General features: G+C 39.3%; 1 protein-coding gene across 1 annotated transcript in view; it reads right to left on the bottom strand.

Moving 5' to 3' along the window:
* LOC122792184 (microtubule-actin cross-linking factor 1-like) overlaps positions 1 to 27,160 on the bottom strand; it is a gene marked incomplete in the record, with an annotated part of 3,579,694 nt that overhangs the window by 2,496,498 nt on the left and 1,056,036 nt on the right. Inside the window, 2 exon segments of the mRNA XM_044059907.1 lie at positions 10,170 to 10,282; positions 26,142 to 26,308. Of these exon segments, the coding sequence (XP_043915842.1) occupies positions 10,170 to 10,282; positions 26,142 to 26,308 (280 nt within the window).

Genomic DNA, 27,160 nt, shown 5'->3' with positions numbered 1-27,160 from the left:
GTCCCTAATTTCACGATAGCTGGTGAGTTTCACTGGATTTATTAGATGCCCAAGTAGAAAATTTGGAAAATGATCACTGAGAATATCTCAAAGACAACCTATATTTTTTCACTTACTTGGTGAGGCGGGTGGGGCGAGCCCCACAGGGGCTCTTGCATCTGGCTCCAAGCACCTGGCTGTAACCCACTCTGGGGACAGTGTCAGGTGGGGAGTTTAACTGGGGCGGTACACCTGTCAAAGAGTAATGCAGGTGCCTTAAGGCGAGCTCAGGGAGGACAGATACCTCCCATGGAGCAGAAGGGCAAAAGCTCGCTTGATCTTGATTTTCAGTATTAATACAGCCCGTGAAACCAGGGCCTCACGATCCTTCTGGCTTTTTGGGTTTTAAGCAGGAAGTGTCAGAAAAGTTACCACAGGGATAACTGGCTTGCGGTGGCCAAGCGTTCATAGCGATGTCACTTTTTGATTTTTCAGTGTCAGCTCTTCCTATCATTGTGAAGCAGAATTCACCAGGCGTTGGATTGTTCACCCACTAATAGGGTTGCTAACTGTCTACAATTTTTCTGGACAGTCCAAAATTAAGAGACACTGTTATTGACCTTGAAGAACACAAGACTATGTTTGATTGTATGACAATCACCTCAAGGGAAAGTTAATGCACACTTCTATTCTGCACACCTTTTGCTTTCATGTACATGCCCAGAATTTTTGACATGAAAAGTTGGCAGCCCTAACCAATAGGAATGTCAGCTTGGGTTGGACTGTTGTGAGACAGGTTAGTTTTACCCTACTGATGACATGCTGTTGCAGTAATAATCCTGCTCAGTACGAGAGGAACCATAGGTTCAGACATATGGTATATGTGCTTGCCATACATCAGAAAGACAGAGGTCTGTTGTTAATATCCAGTCAAGAATGGCTTATTTATTTGATGTTTTATCATTTCTAGTAGGGGCTTGTATGATTTGAGTGAAGCCAGGGAGGTTCATGTGATTTGAAGGGTTATGAGTTACAAGTATTCCAATTTATGTTGAAGTCCCCCATAATAATTGTTTCCTGGGAAAGAGAGTTTGAGGACCAGTAGAGGATGTGTTCTAAGGTGGAGATGTTACCTGGAGGTTTACAAGTTCCAACTATTTTTATGTATTTTTTGGAGTTTATCTTAAGTTTTATAAAGATTGCTTCTGCATTATCGAAGTCAGGAGTATTTTGTAGTAGGATTTGTAGAATAAAGTTACTTTTAAAAAGAATGGCTATTCCCCCTCTTTTGCCCTTTCTATCTAACCTACACATAATGAAATTCTACCTCCAGGTTACAGTACTGTTAATTTCTGATTTTAACCAGGTTTTAGTAATCAGAACCATGTCAGGAGAGTAGTGGGCAAGAGTGGCATGAACTTGTTGGATTTTGGTAATGATGGTTCTAATGTTCAAATTTAATAAAAAGAGGTCAGATCCTTTCCGAGAAAGATTTAGTAAACTATGGCTGCCATATTGGGGTGTTTGTTGGAATGGGTTGGTGTTGGGACCAGGGTATGGATGGATATCACCTCTAAGGGTTATCTGTGAGGTGGTGTGTGTTATGGTCTTGATGAGTTATACTGTGATTGTGTTATATTTCAATGAGACATTGGGATTGTTTTGTTGTGGTACTACAGTATAGGTAATCTGATCAATATGAGTAATATTGTAGATTGAGGGTGATATTTTAATATCTAAATGTTTTATTTGTGGTGGATAGGGAAATGGAGTATTTTAGGGGGTTGCTGAGAATAATGTGGTATCAGATGAGGTCTGCTGCTATTGTTAGGACTATTACTGCAGTAACAAGGATGGGTGTCATGTTGATTTATTAAAATGTTATTGATAGTAATGATTTTTTTGTAAATATATTGCTATACTGCAATAGTTAGCAATAGCTATAACTAATATAACTCTCCTATCTTGTTAAAGAGGGGAGACTAGTACTATGTAAAAGTGATGTTAACTGGGTTGAGTAATAGGGCTTATGGGTGTGGCTAGTTTAAAATAAATTTAGGCATAGCGGAGTTGGGTGGGAAATGGGGGTAGGGGAGCGGTGTGAACCTGAGGGTGAATGGAGTAGGCAGAGCCGGACCGTGGCATGCACTAAAAGAAAAATTATAAGCTTTCCTGGTTTGTTTTAACCCAGTTAACTCGTATAAATGAATACATACACACACACATATATATATATATGGTTCTACCTGACATAGCCGAAACCACACAACACCGACAACCACATCACCGACACCACATATTCGACAGTCCATAAACACGAAACCACACATAACCGACAACGAAATAACCGACGGTACACAAACACGAAACCCCATACACTGCACACACCACAATAACAATTATTAAAAACAAAACACATCCCCATTCCACAAACCACACACACAACACAAGCACACCAAAATCCTTACAAGCCCACACTAAACCTTACCCTAACCCTAAGGTCCGTCACTATCGCACTTACCTACCGGCTCCCTAACCCTAACTCACTTAACCCCTATCGCTCCTAACCCTAACTCACTTAACCCACCCTATCGCCTAACCTAACTCACTTAACCCACCCCTATCGCTCCCTAACCCTAACTCACTTAACCCACCCTATCCCCACAGACCAATCTCCACACTTACCTGCCTCGCACTAACGTCCGTCACTACCGCATACTCACACAGCCTTTCCCCATGTCGGCATCCTCGGCGTTGGTGTTGTCATCCGTCGTGTCGGTCTTCTGCATTGTCGATGTTCTGCCACTGGTCTTCTTCACTTTCGATCTTCTGGGGCTCCGGATTCCGATGTCGGTCTTCTGCGCTGTCGACGAAGTCAGGTAGAACCATATATATATATATATATATATATACACACACACACACACACACACACACACACACACATACATATTGTGTGTATATATATATATATATATATATATATATTAATTCTAAGAGTCTGGTTTCTACTGATGCTTATTTCAAATCAATTAAGTAATTATTTCTGGTTTTCCATACAAAGAAATGCGGTTTCTAGCAGTACCTTTCAGGTACTTGCTTACAGTCATTAACAAATGAACCTTAGACCTGTTAAGCCCAATGAACTTGTGTCAACAGTGAGAAGTTGCAGCTAGACCAACCTCAAGTTGCGATATTTCAGGGTCTCAACATCAACAAACCACGAAGCAAGAACAAACTGATAAACCAGAGGTCCACAAATGTGCAGCAGGAACAAAGCTTTTAATATAAAATGTTGAACAAAAGATAAAAACAAATACCCCATGATAAGCGGTTTTGTCTTGTTAAATGTAAGACTTCTTCAGATAATTAAGCTACTAACCACACATTGTTTAAATCACCCTCCACTTGCTATGTCAATTCAACTCTAACCAAACATTTACAAGATTGTGTTCACACCCTCCTCTATATTAACCTCCATATATTGCCATAGTTGCCATAAAACAATAGTTTTGATGGACATTGTGAATCACACTTACACCTTTCACCCACTTATTTCTTAACATCCTTAGTCATTTAAAAAGAAAACCACAAGTGATAATGGAGCACTATATCACACAAAATGTACTTTAATCCACTGGTTTAGCGCTTTCAGCCCAAGAATTAGGCCTTCATCAGAACAAAGTGTTAAAAAACGGTCTCATTTTTATACCATCATCAATACACATCACACCAATCAAATCTCATTTTACTTAAATATAATGTAAAAACTGTTTAAAATGTGTTTAAATAAAAATGCATTTTAAATAAAGCATACATTTCTAACAAACATATAAACTATTTACATTTGTTGTAATAAGCTTTTCTTTTCAACACAGCTTTATAGTTGACACCATTGTTAAGCCCTGGTGCCCTGCATGCATCTAATAAAACCTGCCATTTAAACTCTCTAAAATCTAGTTCCCCATCTCTGTCTCCATTAAAGCCCAATGGAACATGATCTATAACTGTAAAAAGAAACTTAACACTGTTATTGCTACTCGCACAGTTTAAAGTGTGCTTGTAAAGAGCATTATCTAAATTTTTCTTTTTGATGGCATAATAATGTTCATACATTCTATTTTTAAGTTGCCTATTGGTTTTCCCAATATAGAATGAAGAACAGGTGGATCATTTTGCCATGTATACCACATATGTAGATTTACAATTAAAAATGCCTGGAATGTGCCACATCGTGCTCTGAGTTGCAACATTAAAATCTGCTCCCGCCTTAGTTATTTCTCATAACTATCTCGCTAATGATTTTTACTTTAATACACTGGAAATGGAAACATGCTCATTCAGTCCAGGATAGCTAGTCGCATTTAAACATAATTGCCAATATAGTTCTTTCTTTTCCAGCCAAATCGTCCAAGGTCCACCCCTTTCGTTCCTCCTAACCTGTTCTAAAATAGTACATTTAAACCAATGCTTACTGTACAAATGTATATGTCTGAATAATGCATTGTTCATGTTATTTTTCTTAATGTCAAAGCAATGTTCATAAATAAGTTCTTTTAAAGACCTTTTGGTCTTCCCCGTGTATATTGCTGAACATGCTTCACACAGGGCGATATATACCACCCCCCTCGAGAAGCAGTCAAATCTATCATTTAACCGTATTTTCTGCTTATTAATGTTAATGCTATTATCTAGCAAAATGTATTTACAATAGTTACATTGTCCACAGCAGCACATTCTGCTGTAATTTGTGGGTTTGTCATTCTTGGCTTGTCTCTCTCTACTATATTTTTTAAAGTCAAACCCTTCCTATAAATAATAAAAGGGCACTCATCTAACTTTGCCCGAATACTTGGTTCTTCCATCAAGAATGCCTAGTTTTTGACCCAAATGGTTTTAATTCTTTCACTTTCTAGACTGAAGGTTGTAACACCCCCACATTTAAATATTTCCAATTTTTTTTAAGGGTGCAGAACCCCATATGTTACTTCCCTCCATTTTGACGAGCAGTGGTTGGGTAAAACCCTATGTTCCTTTTATCTACCACTTCCTTTTAAATACTATCAATTAAATAATGGGGGTATCCCCTCTATTCAAAAACATATTCTTTAATTTTTAGACATGTTGAGGTCTTTTTGACCCAGAAGAGAGCTTTCTCCATTACTTATTTCATGCAGCTTTGGTCAGGCAGTTCAGGCCAGAACATCTCTTAAGGAGCTACATGAGACTAGTTCCTTATGTCAGACTACATATGGACCTATCTCAGCAGTCCCTAGAAAGGCAGAGGAATTACCACTGAGGGGGGACTTGGCACACATGATACATATCTTACTACTCTTATCTGAATGGAAAGACACTGGTACAAAAGCCTGTATTACTTTCCCAAGAGTTTCTCTACAGTTCCTAACCAGGCAGTGAAATAGTCAGTGAACAGACTTGGCAGATATACTACAAGATGCCTCTCATTTTCTCTGGATGGAATAGCAGTAGTTGAAAAATCTCAAAAAACTGCCTTTAGAGGTGCTTTACAATGTCAGAATCTCTGCTGTTACAGATAATGACAACTGGAATGCTCTCCATAGTTTAAAAGCTCATACTGGCAGTCAAATTATCACAGAACATGGCAGATACAGGCCAGTATGTTGGAGATGATGGCAGCAAGCAGGTCTTACGAAATATTTATTCTAAACTGGTCAGTGCAGTCCAAATTTGAACAGATAATACTACTGTTATGTACTACATCAACAAAGGAAGGAACAAAATAGCCCACTGTTTTACAATAGACTTGGACATTAAGAAATTGGGCAGTGAAAGAAGCCGTACTTATACCAGTCCAGTATATTCCAGGAACTTCCCAACAAGTGCATATTCCCATGTCATTCTGTAACTTCAGGGAAGAAATGGCATCAAACAAAAAGACAATTCAAGACATAATTTCTTCTGTGAGGTTAGCTACAACTCAGTTTGGTTGCAATTGCAACTGTACCAATCTTTCTCTCCCCAAAGATAGTTAAGTCTCCAGATTCCTTGCCCTTGTCATGTAACAATGGCGTCACCTGTTCCTTTCCTCTACAGATTTTTTCAAAAGGTTCAAAGGGGTCACTTCACAATTATTTTTGGAGAAGTTTGCCAACACCAGACCTTTTTTTAACAAATGTAAACCCACTAGGTACAAATGTCTCTTCTCACAGGTGATGCAGGTGCACGGTCAACTTAAGCCACTAGCTCAGAGGCATACAATAGTGTGAATGGAAATGGTAATGAGGGAATTAAAACCAAGAAGCAGACAATGATGCTCGACAGTAACTCATAATCTTAATTCTATGTGCTAAACTGCCACATTGTCAGATTTATTTCCTTTGTTCTACCAGCTGCCCATCACTGCAATGTCGCCATCATGAATCTTTGCGACAAAATTAAACTTCACATAAGAAACCCATCACGGGATATAAATTTTGTTCTGTCATTGCCACCTTTTCAACAGGCATCTTCAAGAAATATTAGCTTTCTCTCCCAGGGCACTTTGTTATATGGCAACGGTTACTGCAGCCAGTAGAATTCATTCCAGGCATTCAAACTCTGTGGTGGGAAGAGATTTTTTTTTTTTTTTTACAAACACAGTGGCATGCATATTAAAGTTAGCAAATGTTCCTCATGCTTTCCCTACACTGATGCCATTCAGGTTGACGTCTGCTGTTTACTCTCAGTGGTATGAACGTAGAGAATTGGCAAGGTGTACAAGGTTTTTTAAACAAAGCAGAGGCCAAACACCACAGCTCTAATTAGGAAGGGGCAAGGAGGTAGCTGATATCAGTGTATGTTGTCAGGGGGGGGGGGTAAGGCTGGTGCATGCAATCATAGGATACCCCAGCTTTATAAATGAATGCAGAAGCAGTATTTATGGCTCAATGTAATGTTTCTTTGATGACTGAGTGCAACTGAAGCAAGCCGCTGTTTGCCTGTTTCAGAAAACAGTTTGTCAGACTTTTTTTCTCTTCTGCTTAAAGAAGAGATGCTGTTCAGCACTTTTGACCACCACATGCCATGATGCAAAGGTAAGAAATTGAATAGTGGCAAAACACCTTAAATATTTTTGAAAAAAATGAATAGTTTTATTTTGTTTGTTTTACCTCAGATAAATGATGGAACCTTTTATTAAACTGAGATTTTCTGATTGCCTAGGTGAATTCTTGCATTCCTAAGTGTTATTAAATGGCTGGAAAATCTCCACCAGTGCTGCTTAAAGCCCATCCTTGTTTGAGCAGTGGCTTTTTTAGCAGTCTGCTTCAAAGGAAGCTCTGCCCAGGATATTTGTGCTGCTGCGACATGGACAGCTATGCATACTTTACTAAACATTACAGTCAGAACACTCAGTCCAACAGAAAAGTAGTGTTTGAAATGTAGATTTTAAATGTCTTTCTTTATTAAGCTGGATCTGGTTTATTACCACACATCTGAGTAAACAGTTTAGTACTAGTCCTACATGAAGAATGTCACAATGAAACACAGTCCAAAAAGATGTGTTATACTTCTACAGCACCAGCTGCATCTCTAGATCTGAGGGTGATGAGTCATCAGGGTAACAATCCATTCTCCTACATAAAATCGCACATTTTTGACGTTATCCAGCATATGAGGGATTCTTCACTAAAAAAAGGTGCTACAGATCAAGCCTTTTCTATGACCATTCTGTAATGTCCTGTCCTCTTAATAATCCAACAGTTGGGATAAACAAAGCGAGTCAGACAGTCTAGGGGAGGGTCAATAGTTCATACCAACAACCACTGCTAGGCCCATCGGTCAAGCCAATTTATCCATAAATGGGCAGTTTGCTCAAGTGTATGATGCCAGAGTGGGTAAACGACACAGAAAAGTAATTCTTACCATTTTTAAAACAAGCCCATTGTACATTAGGCCTGCTGCTCAGAAAATCTTATACAAGGGACAGGCTCTGACATTTTACTGTTAACTGTAATGATACTTGCAAAATATGCAGTCTATTCATTATGGTCAGACTCTGAGCTCTCAGTGCTGGGCATCTACTGTTCATTCTTATTGTTAAAGGCATATCAAAACCATACATGGTAATACAGTTAGAATACACACTGATCTGTACAAGCTTTAAAGTTGACCATTTAAAGTGTTCTGACAAAGTTTAATTTTTAAATAATTCTACAGTAGCTAGTTAAACTACAATACTAATTAAGTTAAAACCCTTAACTTGTTTGCAATAATTGCAGGATTTATTACCTGCAAAATCACTTTCTTTTCTTGTTCCAATTTGTGTTGACCATTGTAGCCACACCACCCTTCTGGTATAAATGCATGGAAAAGCATAGGAAGGCATCGACAGCTATGAAAAATGTACACCTACATTCATGCCTACGTTCTTGGCTGCCCCGGGGAATGCAATAATCATAACAGCTTTCAGCTTTTTAGTGTTGTTCAAATTAGTAATAATACCGAAACATTTAAGCAACTTTAAGAATCAGGCACATAGATAGTAAAAACAGTTGTTTTCTTTATTGTGCCCAGGTGAAAAATTCATACAGGTCTTTTATTTAACCCTAACAAACTTCAGTGCAGCAAAATTCTGAATTTGACCCCATCAGTTTAGCTGCTCCAAACTATGGTATTTTAGATATGGAAACTGCAAGTAAAAGTTTTTTTTTCTGGTAAAATATATATGTCCGCTGTCTAACTGTCCTCTCTCCACTCCTCCCTGTTAATACTGGAGTTCCCTAAGGATCAATAATGGACCCTCTCCGGTTTAATATATTCACTAATAAACTTTACTCTGCTACCAACCTCTCTACACTTCTACAGTACACTGACAACTCTACCCTCATTACCTCTGCCCACATCCCTGATCGACTACCTCTCACTCAATGAACCTTTTCCTCTGTCGAAACCTGGACCTCCGATAACAAACTCATATTAAATCCAAAAAAAAAAAAAAAAAACTCCTTCTCAAAACACATGCCCAGCACAAAGCCTCTTTCTCTATCCTCTCTCAACAACACTGTTATTAAACCGGAATCCCATACTAAACTACTTGGAGTTATCATTGACGATGAATTAAAATTTGATATTCATATTCAAAGTACAAAAAAGACCCACCAGAAACTTGGGACTTCTCTTTCGTAACCAAAAATTTCTGTCACCCTCCTCCAAACCCTCCCTCGCACAGGCCCTACTCCTACCCTGCATTCTTTGCTCTGCCCGTCCTTACTCATGTTCAGACTTCTCTTATCACTAAATTAGAGCATACTTATAACAAAATTGCCAGATTTCCTGCCAACCTTCCTTACAAATCTCACCACTGTCTTGCCCTCAAGTCACTCCAATGGCCAGAATTCTCCAAAGAGCTACTTATACCCCAGCTACATATTGCACACTCCATCCTGTATGAACCCTCATCCTGTACCTCCATCTCCAATTTAGTCTTCCTCTATAACCCCCCTGTCACCTCCGTACTGCCAGTAAACACCTCCCTCGGTTATACAAACCTAACAAAAACATTGGTAAGACCCTTTACAAATACTCTGTAGCCCATGCTTGGTACTCGCTTCCTCTCAACATAAGAAGCATTCAGCATAAATACCTGTTTAAGAAAGAACTTAACCTTTTTCTCCTGAAGACTTGGTCATGCCCTTGTCAAACCCCACTTGAACTAGTCTCCTCCCTTCTCATCTTATCTGCTTTTCCTTATCAGCTCTAGCAAACTGTATTCATACTGTACTCCTTTGTGTAATATTCTCTAAACCTTTTAATTGTTATGGGGCCTATGCTATATACTGTTGTTCTCAAATTTTGAAAAATGTACTGTTATTTTACCTATGCATTGTACTGCTCTGCACAAATTTTTTACTTGTACTATATTTCTGTGACCCTACTTTAATATTTTGTAAATATAATTACTTGTATTATTTTTGGAGCTTTTCTCCTTAGGTCGCCACGGAAAATGGGCCTCTGGCTTAGCTGGACTAACCCGGTTAACAAACAATAATAAATAAATAAATACGATTTTCTAATTCTGATACAAATGACAATTTAGCAAAGCATTTTTGCACCTTTTCTGCACTCCATACATGGAAGAGAAGTTCAAAAGAATACCCACAATGGAAAATAAGACCACCACAAAATGCCAAGACTGCACCAAAGAACGCAAATGCATCCTTACTACTCACCTTCAACATCTAATAGCCGGGTGACGCCAAGCATTTCTGCCACTTCAAAAGCCTGTTCAAGGTTTTCCTGGTTACTCTGTATCTGTACCTTCTCCATGTCAATCAGATCTGGCCTACAAAAGGAAAAATAAATAAGTGCCACTAACAACAGATAATGTTAATTCTAGTATAGCAGTGCTAGGACCTGACAAGTAAATATCCAGCTCTTTAGCAAATGCTTTCAGTTTTCCTTAAATTTGCTGGATTTTTCCCTCACCAACAGCAGCTGTTTGATGAAATCAGGAGACAATTAAACATAAACAAAGAATTTTATTCTGGTTAACGTTGTGTTGACTAAACCTCTGTATCATGTAAAAATTAACTTGTTTGGATGAAAACATCAGTGACAACCAAAAATATTAGGTTAATTATTAAATTCCACAAACGATTAAAAATGTAATTTGACTTTTTAAGCACTATCGTTATGGTGTGTGAATAAGTCTGCCAGAACAGAAAACAATCTTCCTTCCAAAAGCAATGAAAGTCTGAAGACTCTTCTAAAGGTTCATTTAGAGATTTTACATATTTATTATTTTTTTAAACAACATATACTCTTTCATTAAAAAGTTTCCTTCACCTACTTTATTCTAAGAGGTTACCACTTTCTATAATTGCTCCTCCTTCCAATACACCTAGGATTACCATCTATTCCTCTATATGCAACACAATCCCTATTTCGCCAGCTGTGCCTTGTGGAAAAAAAAAATGGCAACACACTGCTAAGATTTCAGGCCAAAAAGATTTCCCAACTTTCCTTTAGTAGTTGCATAAAACAAGTATTTTGTACAAAAATTCTTAAATATTGTATTAAATAGCACAAAATTCAGATTTTACAAGAATTAAATTTTATTTGCCAAAAAGTGAATTCCAGTTCTTTGCACTGATTACGGGTATGATTTATTTATTTACTATTTGTTCACCAGGTAAGTGAACTAAGTCTATTGATCCTTTTCAGCCATGACCAGAGCTCAAAGAGCAGAAAATAAAACCACAGTCTTTCAATCAACAATACTATACACAAAATAAATACATATCAAAACATAAGATTGACTGCAGACAGAGTAACATTAAAAGATCCAGTCAGAGAGCATTAAGAAAAAATATATAAAATGCAAGTTAAGATATGTATAAGAAATAGTACAATCATATATACACAAACTTCTATTCACCCATCCATCCACAACCCCTTTTCTCATTTTGCACATGAGGTTGGGGTACCACTTCAACAGTGGCAATCATCTAGAGTCAAGGTTCACACCGCCGACTGGCTAGCCATGCTGCAGCTGTTCTTCCTTACCCCACATATACATGCACACTCACACCTATTGCCAGTTTAGAATATCCAGTCTACCTACTGCATGTCTTTGGAATGTGGGAAGAAACTGGAGCACCCAGAAGAAGCCCACACAAACACAGGGAGGACATTCAGATCCCACACTGAAGACACCCCATATGAAACTGAATCAGAGGACCTCTTGCTTTGAGGCAATAATGCTATCCAATGCACCACTGAGCCACCTCTACATATATATATATATATATATATATATATATATATATATATATATATATATACACACACACATACACACACACACACACACACATATATATATATATATATATATATATATATACGGTTTACCTTTAAAATGCTGAATGCCATAATGTCTAATGTTCATTTGGTCGAAAAATAACATCTAAACCCAAAACACTTAATGATCAAAATGTCTAAACTCATTTAATTGAAAAAGCAATGAGATCACCTCTACTATTTTGCAGGCGGGCTGTGCCCCCCACACCCCCTTACTTAAATATACCAACTCTGATATTGCACTACAGTGCAGAAATGGGCAAATTCGATAATTTCGACATTGTGAATTTAGACTAATTTTAGTTCAACATTTTGATCATTCAATATAATGCATTCAGCCAATTCAGTTTCATAACATTTAGCATTCAACATTTTAAAGGTAAACCTACACACACACATATATATATATATATATATATATATATATATATAGATACACATACATACACACACACATATATATATATATATATATATACATACATATATACACACACACACATGCACGCGGAATATTTGCGCATGACATGTCACATTACGAGTCTCAGAAAAGTTTATTAAATATATTCCATTATTCATGATATGGGATAAGTTACCTAACCATTGTCAGGATAGCAGTTGCAGGTAAATTCAGGAAATAAATAGAAGGTCTATTTGCAAATTTGAAGCTTTCACTGGTTTCTTGATTTTTGATCTCTGTAGGCAGGTGGTTCCAGGTAGCAGGTCCCAGTCTAGAGAAGGCTCTCTTACCTAGATGTACTAGACAGAAACTGTTGCGCCATGTCTTTCTGGATACATAAGGGTTGTCTTGTAAAGGTGGTGTCACTCAAATCAAAGGGGACAGCTACTGAAAGCCATTTGGAATTTTTAGCAAACTGCAATGGTGTACTTGAGGGGGTCTGCTAATAGAATTAATCTTCACATTTTAGTCTCAGCAGTCTGCATTCTGAGAGTATTGTGGGGCTGAATCTGAATGTATAACTTGCAAACTCTCAATTCCATAAAAAAACTCACATTCCATAAAAAAATACCCCACACTGGCCATATGAATAGGTAGCAACCCCATATACACCTTCTGACAAGATTTTGTCGGGAGTACAGAATGCTAAATCAGATATGTATTGCAGGGGGTGTTACTGGAAGAGAAAAACGAGATGGCTTTACTTGTTTTTTAAATGCATAAAAGACTTTGGAAAGTAGTTCAGCTCTAAAGAGTTAAGATGGAAAAACATAAGGAGTCTAAAATCTTTAAACAATCATGTGAGATGAATTTGAAAAGAAATAAAGTTTAAATTGCTGCAATAGGATGTCTTGCTTTTACAAGAAGGTATAAGAGCTGGGAGAGTGGAAGGTACTGCATTAAGTGATAATCTGACTACTTTTTTTGACTGTGCAGGTTGCATGTTGAAATTTTGACTCAACATCATGTAAAGATTTCGGATGAGTTGAAAAGTGAACTTAATTTGCATAACGTTATGATCAACGTCTTACTATTTCCAAGTTACAAGGAATACTATGATAAAATGTTTGGTTAAATAAACATGAAAATGATGCGTCAGCTACAATGCAAAAAAGCTTAAAGAAAATGATAACAATAGAAATGTATATTTTATCAAAAAAGGAAACCATATTAGACATGAACCACAAAACCACAATTCTCCACTACTGAGAAGATCGGAAAGTACAGCAAATAAACAATGCGAAAAACAGCCAGTTACAAACACCCATTATCATCACTAGACACCAGTCACATCACATGAAGAAGAACAGGAGGTTTTACCCCACATTTCAGCAATCAATGGAAAAAAAATGATGGCAACGGTCATCCCACAGCCAGAAGCATTGCCACAGGTATTGGGCTGTCATCATACATTATGGTTTGAAATATATAATTTAAGTATGACAGAACTGCAAAATTGTGTGATTTTGTTGCTACAGAAGGGTTTGACTTTTGTACTGTCTGTGAGAACTGACATAGCACCAACACTGGTACAACTGAAATTATTCTGACATGCAAGTTAAATTTAACATGGTTGTTTTCTCAGTGTAAAGTACGTCCAAATACTTCTATGGTGTTTAAACACTCAAGTACTTTCAATCCTCAGGTAAATTCAACTATTGCAGCATTTGAATCTACTTGCGAAATTTAGATTCTTAATGTTAAGAAACAGAAGCCGCAAAACCGCTTCTGTGGAGGTGTAAGCTTTAAAGGAATTACACAACAAAGACTTGTGTGTTATGAAGTCAGACGAGGGTGGCAGTATTGTCATAATAATAAGCATAGCAGATTATATACAAAAAAGGAATGTTTGTTGTCTAATGATGATACTTAATTAGTCAATTATTAAAAAGGTATGGCTGCATACTGACACATTAATAGGAGTATTTGATTGGTTTACAAATGGTCAAACATCAGGAGATATTTATGCATTTTTAAAGGTAAAACATCCAGTGGTACCAGTACTGTTTGGTATTCCAAAAACTCATAAGTCAATAGTTTTGCACCTTTTAGGCAAATTAAGCAGCTGGCTGGAAAAAAGAACCTTCAGCAGTTTTACTTGTAGTCTACAAAACAATTAGTTGATATTTCTAAAGCTTAAATGAAAGATTCATGGCATTTTTTTCAGTTCAGTAAGAGGATGGTTTCATTCAAGATATAATTTTTGTGACAGCAGACATAATTGATTTGTACACGGTGATACCAAAAGAAGATGGAACAAATAAGTTTAGGAAGTTTGCAGCTAAACACAGTAACTTAATGAAGTTATTGAATTAAATTCTACATTTTTGGATTTGGTTTTAAATAATTTCTGTTAAAAAATGTTATCAACAAAATAAGGGTGCAGCAAGTGGCACTATTGTGGCAATTACTTATGCCAATATTATTGAGCTGGCTTGATGTTGAAGGTGTTTAGCTGTTGAGAAATAGAAATGAGCAATGCCATCTGTTTTTTTTTTTTGAAGACTTCCTAGATGGATGCTCACCGTAGGGCAATGCAGTAGTGACAGTGATTTCTTAGGCATCAGAAAAGAAACACCTATAGCCAAGAGTCTGGTCCATTTCTTTTAATTGCTTTAACTGATAATCAACAACCAATTTTGCTCACCAGTTACATCCATCTTCTTTAAATTATATTTTTTAAAAGTAGCACTAACCTCTTTTTCCTTTTAAATATTTAGAGTATTAACTTGCATGGTAGTGAGAACAAAACCGTAAAAAAATGATGCAGTAGTCATATCTGGAAATTACATATTTCGTTTCTGATTACATTTTACCGTTATCATACTTGTAAGTTATTACAGGGTCTTTTTACCATTTTTGTTTTCCATGCCTCACCCAGCACGGACTCTTCCTGACCCTCTTCTGAAAAGTAGCAGCGTTCTGCCCAGCCGGACTACCCCGGTGAATAAATTCAATAAATAAACAGAACTTTAATCTAGTCACATTACAGAATCGGTGAACTGTATGTACCACTGATGTGTCATTCACATCATATAATCCATGGCATGTAGCCTTGATGTTCCACACACAGGGGAAATTCTGTGGTACAAAGTCTTGATGTGCCATTTACATGAGGCCACCCATAGCATGTAGATTGATATGCCATACATAGAGGGGTTAACATAATGGTTAAGGTGTTTTACTTACTACAGGGTTTGATTCTCACCTTAGGAAGAATGGCTAGGCTTAACTAGCCCCCCCCCCGGGGTCATTAACCTAGTAATTACCTATGAACCTATGAATGTATAGGAAGAACAGTTCATTTATCAACCTGAATATAACACATTTATATATTTTTGTTATACAGATTACTTGTTTTTTATATGTGGCAGGGTACTACTGAAAAAACTGATTTACAGTTTTCAATTATTTAACTACTACTAGCACTTCTGTAAAATGCATTTATAATTAGCATAAGCATGGTATTAGTTTTCTGGATGTTCGTACAGCTAAAGATGAAACCAATGATTGCTTTCTTTCCAAAGTTTTGGGAAGGAAACATATGCTAATAACTTTTTGCATAATGACAGAAGTCATTAGAGATTTGGTAAAGAAAATAGCACAGTTACAGCTTCAAGATTAAGGACATTAGAAACAGATTATCAAGTATTGGTGCAATTATGTTTAGATAGAGAATACCCACAATTATTTTTGGAAAATATGGTATCCTGTGTTTTAAATGGACAAAAAATAGATTTTGCCCATTTTATGTAACAATATTATGTCACATCGTATTGGTAGGGCAAATTTATGTGTGTTATATTGTGATGATAGTTTAGCAATACAACTGGTCATAAAAAATAACAGGAGAGTTTGTAAAGGGAATGTAGATTTGCTGTTACTGGTATGAGACACCCCACATTCCGCGTATACAAGAAAGTACAATTTAAAATCATTGTTGCAAAATGATAGAGTCAATCTGATGAATTGAACTTCAGTAAAGTTTTGGTATTTACCCATGTGGATTTTGTAAAATGTATAGGTACACTGATAGTGGGTATACTATTGTTATGAAAGGTTATGAATGTACACTTTTTGTGAAAGGGACATTTACTTGCATTTCCACAGGTGTGATCTTTCTAGTTGCTTGTAATTCATGTAGGGCATTTTATGTTGAAAAAAACAATGATATGTTTTCAATAAATGCATAGTTTAACATATTTATGATATAAAAAGATTGAAACATGTAAATGCATTATTTAGACACACTTTGGAATATAATAATTTTAAAATATTGTTATTTTATATAATTGACTGTTAATCTTTCATTAAGGGGTGGCAATCTTAACTTTCTAGAAAGTACCAAGTTGACTGGCAACTAAGGTTAAATGCTTCTAGACTTCCTGGTTTGAATGATACCATTAAGTATTGCTAGCAAATTGAAGGTTATATATTTAAAAGTTCAATAATGGTTGCATGTAAGATTTTGATTGGTTAACTGTAAGCCAATGATGTCCTGATAGTGTTATTTAAGTTTCTAATGTCATTGTATGTACTAAGTTCTGAAGCAGTCAATTTTATATTTTGAATTTTGTAATAAATATCTTGTCCTATTTGTACTCAAGGCCTGGATTTTATTTTTCTTGGTTTTGTTTTTTTTCCAGTCAGTCAGTGGTTGTTGGATGTTTTCATTCTGTATTCCTATCTTAACAAATCCCCAAAGTTTGTCAGCCACAGGCATCCATCCCATTCTTTTATGATTCTCCTTACTTTCCCATCCAAAGGATCAAAGTGTATGCTCCTAAGCTCTAAACTTTTGCCCTTCTCTATTCTCCCAACGTCTATACTTCTTCCCTTGTTGTCCTGTCCAAATAAGCAGAACAAGGATCATAAGCTCACCGTGACATGGTCAGTATTATGCAGTAATTTCTGGACCTCTGCTTCTCTAACACTTTTTGTCTCTCTGCCTCTCTAATCCCTTCCCTATGTGTTGAAGACCTGGTCTACCCTGTTGTCAGGTCCTCTGCTACCTCTTAATTTCTACATCCATTAGTACCTCTTCAAGTACTCGCTTTCTTAATATTGTTAATGTTAATACTGGATATAATTTTTCTACTAGAAAGATTACTTCCCTTGTTGCAACTTCTCATCTCTCACTCTCATCTCTCAGCTTCTCTTTGTCATCGACTAATTCTGGTTACAAGTCTTTTGTCGGTTATGCCATGGCATGCATATTAGGGCCACCCAGTAGGATTAATTTTTACTTCTAGTCTCAGGGCTGACATCTCAGTTATTTATTTCTTCTCTCACACATTCTACAATGTGCACCTTACGCCATCTTGCAAGTAATAGGTTCACAGGTAGGTAACTAGGCTACCTGCCCGAGGGCATTTATAAGCCTAGCCAGAGTGTGTCTGCTTTCACTGCCCCATTGATTAATTAACTGAACCTCTGTGAAGAAGAGCCCATGAAGTGATCCCAGGGGTGTATTTTCTGTTACCCATCCAATCGTCAAGGTTTCTCTTGAAGAGTGTTAGTGAGGGGCTCTGCCTAATGTAGTTAGGAATTTTGTTCCAAAGCATGGGGAGTCTCTGTGACAGGAATCTATCCCTCCAGCATGTTCTATTTATTACTGTGGTGAGGTTTAGCTCACTAGAGTGAGTGGCTCGCAGTGACTTGGATTTCTTTAGGTGGAGCATGTTCATCAATTCCGAGTTGGACATGGCTTTGTAAGTCAGGCAGAGATCCCCTCTGAGTAAGCGATATGCCACTGAGTACAGCTGGAGTTTTTCCAGTCGGGCTGCATAGGACATATGTTTGAGACCAGTAATCCTCTTGGCGAGGTACTTTTGTTGCCTTTCCAGCTGTTGGAAGTGTCTTGTGAGGTACATCCCAAAAGTACAGTTTTGTACCTACCATAAATGTAGAACAGTCCTAACACTTGGGTAGTCCGCTGTCCCAGTCGGCCCGAATACCAAAGTATATGGCTGCGTCGGGTGTCAGACGTTTAGTCTGAGTCAGGGGGGTACGGGTGCGCGACGCGGCATCATATCCGCTTTCTCCTGCTTCCCCTTGCCCAGAGATCTAAAAAGCTAAAAGAAAAATAAAAAAACAACCACAACACCAAATACAAATATATATACAATATATATGTACAATATAACAAAGTACACAAGCACCCCCCCACCTAAACACAGGGGAACAGAACAAAGGGAGGAGGGAGGGATGGACCATTGCATGTGGGATCTTGAAGACATATACATTTGGTACCTACAAACTGTACTATGTCTCTTCACTTCCACATTGCAGTCCTAACACTAATTAGGGCTGAGTGGCAGAGCAGCAGGGCAAATCATGAAAGTATGCACTGAACTCCAAGTAGCTGCCTCCAATATCCTTTCTTAGTTGCCCCTTAGAAATGCTGTTACGGCAGTAGTCTCTAGTGGAATGAAGCCTAATCCAAGCTGAATCTCCTGCCATGATGGGAATAAATAAAATGCAAATGCAAAATCCACTCCTTAGAAATAAGTTGTTTTGACACCCGGTTCTGAGAACTCAAAGCCTAAAACCTTGTCCTATCTTTTAAATAATGACGAACTGCTGTGTGTATCTGGAAAAAATGCAAAAAATCTTTCCCATTTTGGGGATCACTTTAGGCAAAAGGTAAATGAATGAATAGTCTGGTTTAAAGCCACATTACCAAAATTTAGGCATAAAGGAAGGATTGGTAGAGATTGAATATATAAAATCCTTAAATCAGGAAAGCAGCTAAGGGCCTGCAGGCCTGACACCTTCAGACACCAATTCAGCAGATGCTGATGGCTATCTTCCAAGACAGTGAGTTTCTTACAACAGTTTTTCCTCCCAAACAGGAGTAGGAGCAAAGGATGGGGGTCGGGCTTTCTCCAACACAAGAGTGAATCAGTTGTTGCTTGGATGGTCTTAATGGTGGGTTGTCTCTAATTGGAGCTGAAAATTCTTGAGGCATGAAAAAAAATGGTGGAAAGAGGAACACAATGCTGGAAATTCCATTATATGAGCTTTAATAATTTGCAAAGAAAAATCCAAATCCTTAACAAAGTACTGTCCAATAACTCACAAACAACATCCAAAGCTGCTCAACAAAAGTTAAAACTCTTCACATCCTCATAATCACAAATCAAAACTTGCTTTCTTGTACTTTGCCTGCTATGGTCCTTAATCATCTACTTATGCCAAGCTGTTAGACATGAGGACCCTGGCTTGGTTTTGAGCAGAATATGGTTCAAACAGCAATAGGTAGAGAAAAGCTTGAAGAGAGGCAGTGATGAACATACCGCTGTGCCGCTCTTCTGTGACACAAGAGCGAGGCATGGAGGGGCCCCAAAGGCTCAGTACAGCTTGTCTTGTCTGACCCGCCATTGCTCCTTTGGGAGGAGAGGCAGCTTGGGAAGGCAAAACACACCTTGTCTTTTCCGCTGAAGGAAGAGTAGAGGAGAGGAGGCAAGTGTGAAAAGGCATTTTAGTGAAAAACTTTGCACTGTGGTGGTTTAGTGGAGGCGAACAGGTCTGTGATAAAAAACTTTTGCAAAAGGTTTGTCAATGCTTGTTGGACAGTGGAGAGGCCGAACAGATCTGAGTCTCCGCTTCCCCATGACACTGTCAATGTCTACAATGTCTGTGATCCTGTTCCCCCTTGCTTCACACATGGATCAACTCAACAGATGCTCCAACACATCATTTACTTTGCACCATTCAGCTGCAAAATGTGTCTGCTTGTTTGTTGATGCACCATGACAGTTATGGTGTCTGCCTGCATAGAGGCTGCCAATGTGTTTCCCAATCACATTTGATGCTTGTGCAAACTTAGATGCTACACCTTCCTTCATGTTGATAAACTCAAGTTAGCATGCAGCAGGGCTGTCTTGCTTAACCCCTTTCCATTCAGTGTAGATCCCCAAGCTGTTAGATGCTGCAGTCTGGCCAAATTCCTTTACTTGTCCTTCGGGTCCAGTCCAATGCCCTTGTTTAGGTGTGTCCACTCCTGGAGATTCCAATGAAGATTCCTCTCTCTTTCTTTAGATTCCCTGTTTAGGTGACATTCCTCAGCAGCGAATTAAGATTCCTTTTTACATTCCAGTATTTATATCCTACATAAACAAATCCTGCTTGCTTGAAGTCACCATACAGATTGAGAATTCCCTAGTGGTTGATGGACTGTCCTTAGTGTCATTGCCATTTACCCAAGAGATAGTTGATGGAAGTAAAGAGGCAATTCGACTGTCCAGATAGCAGATGGAAGGAAAGAGAAGGTTTCTTCAGCAGTCTCACATGAAAAAGCACATGTCTTGAGAGAAAGTTAGACTGGACTGTATTCGTTCTGTAATGAGAGGTGGTACTCCCAGCACTGCTGCAGAAAGCTGGACCAAACTAGGAGCATCTTTCCCCCTAGTGAGCATATTTACAGGCAATCGTTAAAACGTCCCACAACCTGTATTCCTTTTAGCCTGCAAGCTATCACTGGAGCCAGCCCAGAAGTGAATACTCTTCCAGAAGCCTAAGCCAAAGGAGCACCTTGCCTGCAAGCTAGGCTGATACCAGCTCAGCGGGCAGCTAGCTGCCAAAGATAATGAGAGGACTGAATAGAAACTTTCATACTCGCCAAAGATTTACTGATGTGATTCTGAAGAAGCAGCCCAGAAAGCTGTTGTAGCGTCAGTGATCTTGGATCAGAAAGTGACCATAAGTTGATCTTTTGCAACATTTTGAACTTGGGAATGTCAGATATGCTGTTTTGTCCTGCGCTTTTTGGGCCAGCGGGGCTCATACATCCGACGGCATTTTATAATTACACCGCTCAAAACTAACTCACGGCACAATCTAATCTTCTTATAGCGCTTGTTAAATCTAGCACAAGAAAGCGACAACCAACAACATCGTGCAGGCCCCCTAAGCAAGGTATACACAAGGTATGTACTCATGAGAGAGGTCTGTTTCCCCCCAAAATACAGTTGATCACTGACATCCGACATCCGTAAAAGCAAAAAAAAAAAAAAAAAAATAAATAATAGTCTAACCAACTTAGATTCGGTCTGGCTCTCCGACTTGGAAACGATCCACGAAATCCTGAACACCCAAACTGCTTTAAAACCGGCTCCCATCGACAAAATGCAAGGATGCTTCTGCAGCCGGCGCATGTTGGCGCGTCTGGCGACGTCAGACTAATGCGCCTTGACCGCGCCCCCTATACTATACTCTTGATCCTTGAACCCGTGGGACAGGTATTACCCAAGTGCGGGCATTGTACTCTATGATGGGTCTGATGAGTGACTAGTAGAGGGGCACTATAACCTCTATTTCTAGATGCGAACCCTTTAGTAATTAGATGGGCTACATAGAAGGATTTCCTAACTACTTTGGCAATATGATTGTCAAAGGAGAGATTACTATCTCCCCAGATCTCTTATTACTGCTTCTGTATTAATGGGGCTGGCACCTATGTGGTAAATTCATGGGTGTTTTGTTTTTCCCAAACAGGATGACTATGCATTTTTTGGCATTTCGTTTGAGACCATGACTTTGACACCAGGTGTCCATCTCAGTAAGGCCCTTTTGGAGAATGTCCGTGTCAGCCGGAGAGTCAATTATGGCTCCCAGTTTGCAGTCATCGGCGAATTTGGTTAGCCATAGTCCTCCTGTGTTTGCCTGTACTTTTGAGAAGTATATGCCGAACAGTAGGGGTCCCAGGACAGAGCCTTGTGGGACACCACTTGTGACTGGTTTAGAGTCAGACCTGGAGCCCACTATTCTTACCGTGTGAGTTCTGTCTGTAAGCCAGGTGGCAACCCATCTCGTGACGTACGGGTTTATATTCAGGCTGGTGAGTTTTTCTATAATTCCCGAGTGGGGAATGGTGTCAAAAGCCTTGGCGAGGTCAAGGTAGGCTGTGTGAACTACCTTCCCTTCATCTATGGTCTTGGTGACTGTCTCAAAGAAGTCAACCAGGTTTAGTAGGCATGATCTGCCCTTAAAGCCGAACTGGGTCGGGTCAAGTGTTTAGAGGTTCCCAATGGTCTTTGCTAATGAGTTCCATGATGATGCGCTCCATAGCCTTGCAGACCAGGCTAGTCAGGCTTATGGGGCGATAGTTACCAGGGTCAGTTGTGGCCCCTCCTTTGTGGAGCGGAATAACCGTTGCTGTGCGCCATTCTATGGGCACATAGCCTGTGGAGAGGCTAAGGTTGAACAGCGTGTTTAGGGGGGGGGGGTTAGTTTGTTCTGTAGTTCGTGCAAGACGCAGCCTGGGACACCATCTGGCCCCATTGACGCTGTGCTTTTGGCTTTTGAAAGGGTTGTTTTCACCTGTGCATCTGTGATTTCTGGGACACTACACTTTTCCGGTATTGTTGTGGGCCCTTTTGGCGGTGATAGTGGAGGTGAAGTTTGCACTGAATCTATCTGCCAGGATGTTGGCAATATCAGTGGGCTCAGTATATTTTGTGTTATTTTGCACTAGCTCAGAGCATATCTGCGAGTTGCCAATTAGATTCTTGACATAGCTAAAGAAGGCTTTGTGGTTATCTTTCGAATCCTTGGCTATTTTTCTTTCAAAGTTAGCCTTGGAGGATTTTATGAGGGACCTTAGTTTCTTACTGATACTGATCAGGGATGTATTTCCTTCTTGGGATTTGCTTTTTTTCTGAACTAGTTTCCTCCTTCTATTGTATAGCCTGTTTATGGCAGGGGTTCACCAGACTGATTTCCTTTTCTTAGAGGAGTGAGTCTTGGTTTTGCTAGGGATGGCACGATCTATGCATCCTTGTAGGTGCTCATAGAGTGCATTTGTAAAGGTTCCTGCATCTTGGATACTGTTATCCTTTAGCGTGGGGGCTGTGAAACTTACCAACATTGTCATAAGTAAGGTGAAGTTTGCTTTAGAACACTTTTTCACTGTGGTTTCCTTGGTTGGAGGTGGTGGAGAGAGAGGGACAAAGAGAGAGAGACAGAGACATAGAGAGAGAGACACACACAGACAGAGAAAGAGAGATAGAGAGAGACATCCAGAATGATTAGTTTATGGTCTGATCTAACCATTGACGGGTTGACGTCTGTCGCCCATGTTGGTGATGACCAGGTCGAATATGTTTTCACCTCTGGTAGGGGAGTTTACCAGCTGATCCAGGGCATTTGAGTTGATAAATTCCAGGAAGCGCTGGACCTGGGAGTTTGTACTTAAGTAGTTTTCCCAGTTAATGGTAGGGTAACTGAAATCGCCCAATATCAGGGTGTTCGATAGGACCTTCATGTTTTCCAGTGTCTCCAGAAAGGCAGAGTGGTGGTCCTGGGTCATGGAGGGTGATCTGTAGCAGGCCACAATTTGCATTGCAGATTTGCCTGTTAGTTGCACATGGATGATCTCGGAGGTATCATGCTACGCCACTAACCTGGAGGTGTAGGTATCCTTGATGAATATGGATACACCCCCTCCTTTTGTGTTTTGGTCCATGTTCTGTGGAAAAAATGTGTGGCATGAGTTGTAGCCCGGTACTGCTGGGGTGCTCTGAGGAGCCTTGAACCAGGTTTCAGTTACTGCACAGATGTCGACGTTCTCCATACTGAGGAGTGCTTCGAGCGAATGCATTTTGAGATTTAAACTCCTGCTGTTGAGTAGCATAACCCTCATTTTTTTTTTTTATTTGTGCTGTTTACGGAGGTGGGTTTGACTTTTGAGCCTTGCCTAAAAAAGGCACTATGGGGGCAGCAAGAACCTTGGCCAGTATTCGAAAGCCTAGGGGTGAGAGATGCAAGCCGTCTCTTGTGAAGCAACGAGGTCTGTCGAGCATGTCGTCCCAGGCTGACAGACACTGGATCCCCTTTGAATGACACCAAAAGCTTAGACAATTGTTGAAGTTTATCATTTTTTTCTTTATACTGCGGTATCATTCTTGGTGAGGGCAGGATGCTTCTCAGGGTCAGGGTCATACCCACCTGGGCTACATGATCAGAGAGCTCTTCCATGTCTCTTTTCATGTGGTCCAGGGAGTTACGTCTTAGGTCATTCACACCAACATGAACAATGACAGAGTCATATTTGTACTTGTTCTGGAGTGACCGGAGTGCTTGTGTTATGTGGTGGATTCTGGCTCCAAACAGGCAGCTAACAGTAACCTTCTCCTTGTCCAGCCTAGTGAGTGGGACGTCAATGTGCCTGACTATAGAGTCACCTATTACTAGTGTGTTAGGTATGTTATTTTGCCTTAAGGGCTGTGATTGTGCGGCACACTGATTTTGTGTTTTATGTGTTGTCTGGTTTGTGACAGGAGGTGCAGGTTTTTTGGGTGTCTGCTTTGGAGGTCTGTGATGATTTTGCAGGTTTTTATTTAGAGCCTCCGGGTATGATTTTGTGTATTTATGTGCATTTTTTGCCAGCGCTGGTTTAGTATGTCTATGTGAGGCTGGAGGTGTGGTGCAAGTGTTAACCTTCTCCTCAAGACTGCCTGTTCCAGTCTTGGGTGGAGAGAGCTTAGCCTCCAATTTAGCTATATAATTGCATCTCTCGCATATGTTAATGTTTTGTGGTAGGAGGAGAGGGTTGTCTGTGTACATGAGGCAGTTGTAACATTGCCTCAGGATACCCAGGTTCACCAGCTGAACTGGAGAGTATACCTGAAATTGCCCTTTGGTCATGTCTGAATAGTAGGGTGAAGCTGCTTGGTTGGTGAGGGGTGAATAATGAGCCTTGCCCTAATGGACAATCATGTGTCGGGGTATATTAGTGCTTGCTATTAGGTCTGAGCAAGTGCTGGACTGTAGGATGCTTTTTAAGTGCTTAGGTTGAGAGTTAAGACTACTTTCAAGGGAAAGACTGAAGAGGAGACTTGGTGGAGCCGAGATAAATTTAGCCCTAGCAAACCGTCGCTGCCCGGACGTGCAAAACCGTGCAAACGCAGTTTTTACAGCAGGGAAATGAAAGAGAAATTAGCCCAAAATGGCCCACAAACTGCTAACTTCTGGGCTGGAACCACTCCTTCCAGGGACAGATGGCTACTCAAAGCTCCCTCTCTCACAGGTGAACAGAGAAACCTCCCTCTATCCCAAGTAAGGTATGGGCAACTCAGAAAATTGTAACAGCCCTGAATTCAGCACTAGCCTGAAAACTGGACTATACTAGCTTAGAAAGGTGGGAAACAAGGAAAACATTTTTTTTTTAAAAGATAAGGCAAAAACAGTAAAATATACACTTAAAACAGCTTTAAACGACTACAAGCAATCAAAAAAGGCTTTTAAACAAATTATCCAATTAACCAGTAAAAAAAAATCTCAAAACTGAGCCCTGTTCCTGTAGTCTTCAATCAGACAAGTTCTAACTGCACACTCCTGCCCCTGGGGTGCAGGGGAACCTTCTCCAAAAGAGAAGACATTGGATTAGTGCTCAAGTTATACAAACAAAGCTAGATTCAGCAGGCCTGGATTTAGTCTATGCTACAGCAAACAAGGTGCACCAATTTCAGTAAGAAACAGTTCACATATGCAGGGACTATAAGCCTTTAACCAGAAATTCCCAGCTCAGAAGGGCAGAGTCCAACCTCTCCTCCCACAAGAGTAATCATCATCTTCTGCAATAACACTGTCTTTCCATAAAACAATATCACCATGCCATAACCCAATTGGTTTCATATATCCCATTTTCGGTTAGGCTACTTTTTAATATTCATACAGTTTTAAAGCAGCGGTGTAAATGCATAATGATCCAATCCTCTTAGTATTGCTATAACCATTTTTATAACAGCAGTATGAAACCGACAATGACCCAGTCAAGCTGAACTCTATTCATCCATATGGATTCACTTCTCCCAAAGTAGAGTGAAAAGGTGTAAATAACTAGAGAATATGCTGAACAGGACAGTTTTGTACCTACCTGTATCTATGCAGGATTGCATTGAACATTTTGCCATCACTAAAGCATGAGGAGAAGTTAGTGCACTTAATGCCCGGATAACCCATTGTTAGCTTTTGTGTCCACAGTAACAACTTCTCTTTGGCAGACATGTCTCCTGATTCACCACTGACATAGATATCTGAAATCTGTGGAACAAGAGAAGAACACATCAGAGTGTGACGAATGCTTCAATTACATTTCTCACTCCCCACAAAAACAGCCTGACAAGCAATTCAGACTAATGGCAAATAAGGGTCACTAGACCATGCAGTGTGCACATTTTCTCTTTGAAAAATAATATTGTAGCATTATTTTAAATGTCATCATTTCTTTCAACTCAATACATTTATAGGTTTAATGACACTCCAACATTACATATTTGAACACAGTTAGTTAAATCATTACTTAATTTTTTTACAAAAGTAAATGGCAAACAATTGAGTATACAGATTCAATGCAATCTCATTCCTTTTTGAAGCGTGTGTGTGTGTGTGCGTGGGGGGGTGGGGGTATGAATCCAGCCACAGCCTTCAATTTCAAGGGCAAAGAACTAAAAAAAAAATGAAGATCCCTCTCACAATTATGGGTTCAATTATGAAACGTTTGGTGTTCTCTAGCTTGGAGGTTGTCAGAAGTATCCCCAGACATATGAAACCAAGAGAAGATCTGATAAGACAGGATGGATGAACCCGATAATTGGCAGTAGAACTCCACTCAAATAACTCTTATCTACAGATAGGTCAAGTGAACTATGAATATACACACTTTCAGCAGACCTAACAAATGCAACAGCACACAAAAGTACAGTTTTGTACCTACCATAAATGTAGATGTTTGAGTGTATACCCTGCTGCAGTCATCACACTTGGGTTATCCTGTCGTCAGGTGGTCCCGCAGTCAGCCTGAATTCCAAAGTCTTGGTTGCTGTCGCTTCTTCCCTGACGTCAGTGCACCAGGGGTATATAAGAGGCATCCAACGCCATTTTCTTCAGTTTTTT

The sequence above is a fragment of the Protopterus annectens genome, chromosome 1.part2 (genome assembly GCF_019279795.1).
Source record: "Protopterus annectens isolate FY-2018-M chromosome 1.part2, PAN1.0, whole genome shotgun sequence".
Classification (NCBI taxonomy): domain Eukaryota; kingdom Metazoa; phylum Chordata; order Ceratodontiformes; family Protopteridae; genus Protopterus; species Protopterus annectens.
Note: the sequence above shows the minus strand (reverse complement) of the source record. Positions and strands in the feature narration are given on the sequence as shown.